General features: G+C 34.1%; 1 protein-coding gene across 1 annotated transcript; it reads right to left on the bottom strand.

Moving 5' to 3' along the window:
* Positions 1–1,947: 1,947 nt before the first annotated feature.
* On the bottom strand, positions 1,948–3,700 carry LOC128869605 (uncharacterized). The gene is made up of 2 exons (XM_054112178.1): positions 2,180–3,700; positions 1,948–2,120 (listed from the first exon to the last, which is right to left on the bottom strand). The coding sequence occupies exons 1-2, from the start codon at positions 3,404–3,406 to the stop codon at positions 2,112–2,114; spliced, it is 1,236 nt and encodes a 411-aa protein (XP_053968153.1). The 5' UTR covers positions 3,407–3,700; the 3' UTR covers positions 1,948–2,111.
* Positions 3,701–10,384: the final 6,684 nt, after the last annotated feature.

Genomic DNA, 10,384 nt, shown 5'->3' with positions numbered 1-10,384 from the left:
TTTAAAAAGTGTCAAAAAAATCTTTGCATAACTGATGGAAACACAAAAAATGCAGTTATTTTCCGCGAATTTCATTCATTTGGGTTTTTTTTTCAAATGGTATGGAATGTGAAAGGTGCAAGTAATTGTTTAGTTGATTTAATTAGTTTTGGAGTATCATATTCTAATGGTATTTTTCCCCACTCTTCTCTGATGAATTTTATTAATTCAGTTTTATTAGTTGGCGATCTTTTTCCTACTTTTATTTTTTAATGAACACACATATTGTTGGTTGGGTTAATGTAGGGACTTTCGGCGGGAGTATCAATAACTTTGGTGCAGTTGTAGAGTAACCAGGACCTGCATAAATAAGATTTATGTTTGAGATCATTATCTTGATAGTATTTGTATTAAAATTTGTTCGACTTTTCCGGGTCAACAAAGCCGAATTTTCTAATCATCATTTTCGTGTCATCTGAGAAAATAACGTCATCCCAGTACTCTGTGGGAAGTGATATGTGCTCGGTGGCAAATCGCAATTTTTTATCAACGTTTTGTGCTGATATCAGGGGTTTTTTCCTAGCCACTCTTGAAGAATATTTGTGTTTTTGCAACACTTTTCGAACAGTTTCATAAGAAACTCTTAACCCGTAGTCTTTTTCCGCTTGAAGAGCTAATCCTCTTGTACTGCTTTGCTGGCTATTATAAATAGTTTTAATATTTTTTCGTTCAATTCGCTGCGTCACTTTTTTTGGACTGCCTGTAGACCGTTTCAACTCGAGTCTTTCTTCATTTTCAGCACGGTTTATGATATTATATACAGTTCTAATTTTGAGGGAGAACATATCGGCAATTTCTCTGGCTGCCTTGCCTTTGTAGTGATTGAAATACACTAACTGAATAATATTTTTTGAAGCTCGTTTTCCTGGCATTTCTTTTTATTCAAATCTGAGATCACTTGTAGCACTGAAGACCACTAAACTTATAACTAAATAATTTCTTACCCCTTTCACATTCAATGCCATATGCAAAAAAACCCAAATGAATGAAATTCGCGGAAAAAACTGCATTTTTTGTTGTTTTCATCAGTTATGCAAAGATTTTTTTGACACGTTTTAAATAGAAAAAACATCTTTTTTGTTGTTGTTTTTGTTATGTGTGTGTTTATTTAATAACTGTTGGCGCCTAATAGTCGTAGACAAGTACAGTAATGGAATGTGTGTATAAATTTTTTGTTTGTTTTTGGAATTCTTGATCAAAGCTAAAATTTTTAATTTTTCTTCACTATGCAAAGATATTCTTGACAAACTGTATGTGCAGCCGTTGTAAAATACTACAGAACGATGTGTTGCCAACATATATGTATACTAGGGTGGTTCGAATTCCAACAAATTTTTCAAATCAAATTCTAATAGTGCGGAAAAGTTGCTATGGAGTAACACAAGTATTTTGGTAAAAAAAAAATTGAAATCGGTTAATATCTTCTGTTCGCGCAACTCACTTAAAGTTTTGAAAATTTTGTCGAAAAATGCATATTTCCTAATTTTTTTAGAATTATGTTTTAAATGTCGTTTTCCAAAGTTTTACTTATTATTATGTTTAAATTTAATTATTTATAAGGATTAGTTTGTATTTAAGCAGTTTATTCATGCATTCTATAAGGCTTTTCACGCTTAGCTTTCCCCAGGATCAACGACGAGGACGTGGTGAAAAATCTGATCCCACTTTTTTTTTTGTTTTTTTTTATATTTTATAATTTTTTTTTGTTTTTTTTTAATATTTTATGTTTTTTTTTGTTTTTTTTTATATTTTATAATTTTTTTTTTTTTAGCTTTCCCCAGGATCAACGACGAGGACGTGGTGAAAAATCTGATCCCACTTTTTTTTTTGTTTTTTTTTATATTTTATAATTTTTTTTTGTTTTTTTTTAATATTTTATGTTTTTTTTTGTTTTTTTTTATATTTTATAATTTTTTTTTGTTTTTTTTAATATTTTATGTTTTTTTAAATATTTTTTTTTTGTTTTTTAAATTTTTTGTTTGCTACTATCATTAAAAAAATTTACGATCGTGAAGATTTGTACAGTGAACTCTCTTTATGCGTTAATTACAAACTGGGATTTGTGATCAAATTTAGGCAAACTAGAACGAGAAAATAAAGTTGACCGTATGTGACCATCCCTATTTTGATAACCACATACCTTGTTCGACGCTTCAGTGACAAGCTTAACAGTTCGCTCTACCGCTTGAGTGTGGCATGGAAAGCTTGACAAGTTCCATTGAGAGATAGATGGTTGGTTATCAATGGAAGATAACAGATCTGCATTTAAGACATTTCTTAGTACTGGAGGAGGTGATAGTATTGTAGAAGACCAGTCGATCATTTCATAGTAATTAGTGGCATTAAAGTTCAGTTTTGGCAAAATGAATGAGCGCACCGAATTCTTCGCAGTAGAAGTTGTCTCTCTGGCTTTTAAAATCCTTTGTATCCCAATCTTACGTACATTCCGATTTTCATCTGTGACCATAGATAAAAGCAAATTTTCAGGATGCGCGAAATAAGCATTGTGTTGTATCACAGGATCAACTATTCTCAGAAGATGTTCTGGTAAGTACCGAGAATTTTTAATCATAGTGAAGACATGTCTCGCACCATCTGCAATTGAATCGTTCAGTTTTATTTGAAACCACATAGGTAAATACACTTTCATTATAAACGTAACTATGTGAACTAAGTTTCCAGAAGGGTCTTCACTTGATATGTATAATCTCAACGTTCTGTTTCCTAGAGTGAGCCAACGCGCGTGGGAGAGTTTTCCTGGATCTCGCAGAGACAGATCAGATGAACAATTACCTAAATGAATAGCTTGCCCAATGTCGTAAAGATATTTTTGATCTTTACTCAAATTGTCTCTGCATGTGACTTGTACTAAATCACACTCAATTTTATTGAAATTAACAACAGGCAAGTGTTCAACGCCCTGAAGTTGTTTTCCGATTGTACCTGAAAATGAACTCGGTCCACTTGTTTTTCCATCAAAATGTTGAAATACGTGTCGCAAAGGTAATTCATTTGCATGAAGCAAGCATATATTCCACTGAATTGGTCTGTTCAAGTATAATTCAATACGCCTAATAATACCACCTCTCCAGCCTGTATTAGTTGCTGTGCCATCACAACCAACTAGGAGAAGTTCACTAAAATCAAATTCCATTTCATTTAAGTGAGATATCATACTTTCAGTGATACCTTTGCTTGTACCAGAAATAGGCGTTACATGAGTTATATATTGAGAACCAGGTTCCATTATAATAGAGACATGTTCTTCCTTGCGTGTTTTGCGATAACGCTTGGAGCCTACTTCCTCCTGGTATAAGGTCTCATCTTTTCTCCCATCAAAATAAAGGGATGTAAGGGCTTCGGACATAGTTTAAGGTTCCTGTTGCAAGGCTTTTTTGATTTTAGATTTCTCCCTTCTGATTTTATTTTTATCTATAACAAAAGTCAAGTCTGTATCAGTAACGATTTGTAGGTCTTTCAGAACTGACGTCGCAATTGCAGCGGTTGCTCTTTCCGAAACACCAAATCGGTCACTAATTACTGCAGTTTCAGGAAGATTAATGCGCATTTGTGAGGTAGAAGGCTTTTGAAGGTATGATGTTGATGGGCTGAGAGCGAATGTTGGATCTTTGACATGTTCTTGTACTGCAGGCGAACGATTCTCAACGAACTCTTCAATGTTGTCATCCAAATCATCTGAAAAACGTTTGGCATTGTCAACAGAAGAAGTGTAAGTACTAGAGGATGTCATTTTATGTTTCGTTTTTTCATTTCTTTCAGCTCGACGAGTAAGTTTTGCAGTTTCAAGTACATCTATAGAGCCAATCTTTCCGACTCTTGCAGTTCTTTGATCGAAAAGAAATTTACGTTCTATGACAGGAATTTTACGATCTTTTTCACATCCACAGTCAATAGAAATAGGGTTTGGACAAATACATAATGACAAAGGTTTACCGCAGTTACAGTCATTTGACATTTGACATTTGCATGAAGAAATGTCAAAAATTTTCTCTGCTTCGGTCTTGAATATTTCATGAGCTTTCTGAAGCTTAAGATTTTCTTTATCTCTTTTGTAAGACTTTCTTTTTTTCCAATATTTTGCATGATATGCAGTGATCATTTGTTCAACCCTGGTTTGAGAAACTGTAGGGATAGATGCTGTCATATAAAGCACCTTAATTTTCTGAGCTACCACATTCGCTATTTCTGAAAAAGCAATTTTCTGTGAAGGTAATTCTGTTGATGATGACATTACGTATCTTTGTTCAAAACAACAAAGAATAACGTCAGCATAAGAGGGCAGATTTGTTAAAGAAAAATCCTTAGGAGCGCCAAATATTGGACAAACATGATCTTTCCGAGAAATATGAAACCGGGGTTTTTTTGTTTTTTCACTCATTTTAAGCAAAAGTAAATATACTACAACTACTGAATAACAATTAAAGAAAGTGATATAGCTTGGTAATAATTCGTAAAAAGTGCCAGTAAAAGTCAATATTATTTGACTTTTGAATATCGCGTACAAGAGTCACAGTCTCACTCTTTCACCTCCACTGGATCTTAAAAAATAATTGTCTCAAACAACATAAAGTTAATTATTATGAAAAAACTAACAATCTGACAGCATAAGTAACAAAATATTAATAAAAAATAACAATTAAATCTTACTTTCAAAAAGTTCAGAAAATGCACTATTTTCGAAAAAATTTTCAAAACTTTAAGTGAGTTGCGCGAACAGAAGATATTAACCGATTTCAATTTTTTTTTTACCAAAATACTTGTGTTACTCCATAGCAACTTTTCCGCACTATTAGAATTTGATTTGAAAAATTTGTTGGAATTCGAACCACCCTAATGTATACATATATGCTCATGTTTTATGGAGTAGGGTGCCATAACGGCACTTTTTGCGCTTGTATACATATACATATAATATTTGCTGTGATCACATTCATTGAAATGCGTTTATTTATCTTTTTCTTTTGAAGGCTCAGCACACATTTTTTGCATTTTAGTAGGAGCACTGATATTTTTGTGAGAAATATACTTAACCCTCCGTTGGACTTTTTTTTAAAAACCTTCCGTCGGATCTGGCCTTTTCTCGTCCTGTTCGAGAATCAGTTTTAAAAGGTTATATGTATGCATAAATCTAAAGAAAACTAAATTATACGAAGCTACCTGGAAGGTCAAATCGTTTGCTATAATAAAAATATGTCAAGTTCAAAGCCCAAAAATGTTGGCCATACCCGGGTGCCCAACGGAGGGTTAATAACGATTCCGTCTTTGTAGAAAAGTGTTTGAAGTGTTTTTTTTTTATTATATTGGAACAGGTAAGTAAGTAAAAAATAAAGTATCTGGAGGACTCCTACAGCACTTGACTTTAGTTGAAACGGTTCAATAATGTTGATTGGGAAAATTTGCACTCCTGCCTTTCGAAAAGCCATCATAGAGTTGCAAAAGACCGGATTATCTTATAGTGCTATCACACAATTAAACTTTTTTTGAACAGCAGAAAACGATTCCAGAAAAAAGAAAGCGCGAAAGACTACTAGCCAGATTGATAGGATTATCGTTATATTGTCAAAACAGGATCCCAGGAAGAGGGCTGCTGACATCCATAGAGAAAAATTTTTGTTCACCTGGAAGAAAAGAGTGGCGCTTCGATTGATAGAAGCAGGGCTTCAAGGTCGTCTGACACGCAAGAATCCATTGGTAAGACCATCGCAACAACAACGCCGAATTGAGTTTTCTCGAGAGCATAAATTTAGGACTCAAAATCAGTGCCGTTATATTTTATTCAGCGATGAAACGAAGTTGGTGCAGATGATAAGAAATACGTACGGTGGCCAAATCATGCAGCATTCGACCCAAGTTTGTTTCACCAATCATAAAGCACGGGGGTTTTTCATGCACCGAAATTCAAACCTATGTACTCCGAATGGTAGTCACGTCACCTGCTTACTCTTACTTACTAGCGAACTCAGATTTTCGTGTCTTATAACAGCTGGTGCGCTTTCAGAAGCTCGATAATACAGGCTGCCTCTTTAGCTGCAGGAGATAATACGATATATAGTACTCAGCATCGGTGCTACTTAGAGCTACAACGGTCTGTTTCTTGTATTACCAAGAGAATAAGCCACCAGCTGCTACGAATGCACAGACTGTAAGATTTACGATCACTAGGGGCACTACCCAAGTCGTCATCTGGAAAGCCCTCAATAGCTTGCCATCGACCAAAATGCAGGTTTACCGCCAAAGATAAAAAGTTAAATAAATTCTTTAACTTCAGGCACATTAGCTTGTGATTGACAGTGTCAAAAGCCTTGTAATGTTCAAGTTACAGACTCGTAGTTATTGTCAATGTTTATTCGAACATCATCTTAAAAGGTAACAAGCACAGTTATACAGCTTTTGTTACGCCTGAGTAACGTACTGACCAAGCAGTTTTTACATAAAAATGGGTCAATCTGTTGATGTATTAAGCTTAGACTTTTGATATACAGGGGGGCCATATATCGTTTGCTTTTTGAACCACCTAGTTTTTGAGAATGGTAACATAAATGACATGTCAAATGTGTTCATAATTTACTTAAAGGTTTGACATTTACGAAATGGGACGCTATACGCTTGAACAAAATTGGGAAATATTGAAAACCTATTTCCAAAGTGGTGAGTCTTCTTCTTCTTCCGTGGTTACAGTAAATGGCGAGCGTTACCGTGACATGCTCAACGAGTTTTTCTTTCCAAAAATTGAAGAGGATGACATGGATGACATTTGGTTTCAACAGGACGGTGCAACTTGTCACACTGCCAAAGTTACACTCGAACTTTTGGCTACCGTTTTTGAAAACCGAATAATCAGCCTAATTTCCTCGGAGCTGTGACTTAAGCCCGTTGGACTATTTTTTGTGGGAAACCGTTAAGGACAAATGCTATGATAACCATCCAGAGACGATTGATGCTTTAAAACATGAAATCGAAGTTGCCATTCATGAAATTGGAGCCCAAACAATCGAAAATGTGCTTAAAAATTGGGTTGATCAAATGGCCTACTGTAAAGGCATTCGTGGCAGTCATTTGAACGATATTATTTTTCATTCATAAATGACAATCTTCAAAATAAAAAAAAAAGTTTGAAAAAATATTGATTAGTTTTTTTTTTTAAGGCCAATTTAAAAAGCAAAATTTACATGGCTTCCCTATCCATGCGTATATGGAAGAATCGAAATAGATCTGTAATCATCATTTGATTCTAGAATGACAACTATTTTGTCTATTTTTCAGCAGTTGGGGATGACAATTGTTGTTAAAATGCTATTTATTGTGTGGATTATAAAGGGAAGAAAGTTTGGTGGTAAGCATTTGAAATACTTCGAATGAATGCTGCCCAAACCAACAGCATTAGATTTTATATGGACAACACACTCATTAACACAATCAAAGCTGAAGCTTGTCAGAGGTTGCAGCTATAATAAATTTCCCTGAAATATTCAAAAAGTCAAGGAACTGTTTATTTACATCGTTTACGTTTACATCATCAAGGACTAGTGTCTTTCCTTAACCAATACCTATTTCGCAAATACACTGCCATGATTGCTTTGACCCAATTGATACACTAAATCATTGGTGGTAAAATATAGTTTGTTTTAGTTTTTTGCAGCAATTGTCTCTGTTCGAAGAGTTTTAAAGTCGTTGTAGAGGACATCCGTTCTAAAACGTTTCCAGTTTCTATACGCAGGATTTCGTTTTGATCTTAATGTTTTGACGTGGATATTAAACCACGGACGGCATTTATTCGATATGGTTTTGGTAACAGGCGGCACGAAGGGACTAATAAGGTTACTAATATTAATTTGAATATATGGGAGCCCAGTTTACAGAATCGACACACTTCTCAAGCTCAACAAATTAAATATGTATGCCTAAAGTCACGGTATAGGTAGTACTCTGTTTTGCTTGTCAATTTGGAATCAAAAGTCAAATGAATCAGATCGTATCTGGAAAAACTTGAACATACCAGTTGATCATACAGAAGTACTTTGTTCTTATTGTTCACGAGAAATATGTACATACTAGGAGTGGGACTATTTTCGAATAATATTCGAATAAACATTATTCGAATAAAACGAATAATACTATTCGTTTCAAATAATTCGAATAGTTCATTATTCGAATACCTTACTATTCGAATACCGCACTATTCGAATACTTTACTATTCGAATACCTCACTATTCGAATACCTTACTATTCGAATACCTCACTATGTATTCATTTATATCAGGGTGAAAATGCTTTTAAAATTATAAAAATTACATTGGCCCTTCTCATGGTGCTAATCAGTTTTTCTCGATTTTTGACATTGTGATTTTTTGATTTGACCGTTTCATGTTTCAATTAGCTAATATGATAAGATTTCTTTGGTATTGTTCTTGATAAAACATCGACAGGTATACATACTTATATGTATGTGCATAACTAAATGTGCATAAAAACATTAGAGCCTTTCTAAAAAAATATTTGGTTTTCCCTCGTAACAATTCTTGTGTTTAGACGCCTTAATATTATTATTAGGGTGGCCCGCACCGCACTTTTCAATTTCCCATATAAATTGTATGGAGAAATATGATTTCACATTTTCTATGTCCGCATCGGTTTTAATATTCTCGGTAACGGATCGAAATAATGGTTTTCTCTCAAACGATAAATGTGGAGCCTTAAAATCTTCTTTTGCTTAATCTACAGATTTAGAAGTTATTCAAGGCCAATAATAGGATAGAATTACTATATATTTATTTATGTACATGTAGAAAACACTCATTAACTATCTAAATCCTTCATTTTCAACAAAGGATGTCGGCAGCATATCCATTGTTAACATTTTCGTTAACGCCTGGGTAATTAGTTCTTGGCGGTCTTGGGTAATACTTGTGGAAATGCTGGTTGAAGTACTAACCCGTGACTGCCGCTTCCGGTTTGGAGGCAAAATTTCTTCTGAATCACCTGTAGCACGGCTGCTCGAAGGTTCCGGTTGATTATCAACTCCATAACTGAGTTTATGCTTAAAGTTATAATGGTTCCATAAACAAGTGGTGGATCCCATACGTTTCAGCATATCACCACAATAATTGCAGGAGGCCTCACCGGTATTTTCCATGATTGTAAAATGTTGCCAAACTTTGCTTCTGGGCATTATTATTATTGAGTCAAACCACATCAAGTTAGCCCCGAATTTTCCATCAAATTCCCGATTTTAAAATCAAATGCATTTTTGGATAGAGAATTTGTCACATAATAATTGCTGTGAATAGTTTTTTTTTATTTCGCTTTTTGTTCAAGTTAGCCCCGAATTTTCCATCAAATTCCCGATTTTAAAATCAAATGCATTTTTGGATAGAGAATTTGTCACATAATAATTGCTGTGAATAGTTTTTTTTTATTTCGCTTTTTGTTTATGTTATTAACAATTGAATTTTTTTGCATGATATTCTTGTAAAATCAGTATCTCAGAAACTACAATTGATAACTTGATGACATTTATTTCGGTTACCGAAAAATGTTTACTCTACCGATTTAACGTTCAAAGACTGTGTATTTGTTGAAACAATAATTTTTAACAATAATTTTTATGCAAAATCGCAATTATTTTTGCGTTCTTCACGCTCTAAATGGACAATATTACAGTCAGATTAAGCGCACAATGCTCACCTTTAATAATTTGTAAAAAAAACTTTGTTCATCCAATCCGTTCTGAAGATATCGAATTTTTTGTCAGTCGAGGCACTACGCACGAAAACGAACTTGCACGAACATGGCTTTGCAGAGTCGTACAGTCGCCGCAACTTCTAGTGTCAGTGTGCTATGATTCCTAGTATATTGTTGATGAGGTTAGAAAAAAATTATTATGTATTGTTATGAAAATGGTTCGACCTGATGAGTGTTGCAATCCGTTGGGGGAAAAAGGTCATAATTGCGTACGTCATAATTTATTCCGAATAACCGCTCACTGGGATGTAAAATTCAAACAATATATCGGTAAATACGTTTGCAAATCATGTCGTATGCAGATATATAGAGATGGAATTGTTACTGAAAGTGCAGCGTATATACGTCCAAGTCCACAGTGGGTATAATCTTGATATTTATATACATATATTGTGCATTGATAAGTTATTATTTAGGCAAATAAAGTCAATTAGTTCTCAAAATTTGTGACAGAACATTTTGATTAATTTTTTCTAGTGCTGACCAAGGAGCAGAAAACGATGAGCCTGAAGTTTCTTCTGATGCAGAAGAATGATGCAGAAGCAAATTTTGAAAATCAGGAAATTCAGAATGACCTAAAAT

Source organism: Anastrepha ludens, chromosome X (genome assembly GCF_028408465.1).
Source record: "Anastrepha ludens isolate Willacy chromosome X, idAnaLude1.1, whole genome shotgun sequence".
NCBI lineage: Eukaryota > Metazoa > Arthropoda > Insecta > Diptera > Tephritidae > Anastrepha > Anastrepha ludens.
Note: the sequence above shows the minus strand (reverse complement) of the source record. Positions and strands in the feature narration are given on the sequence as shown.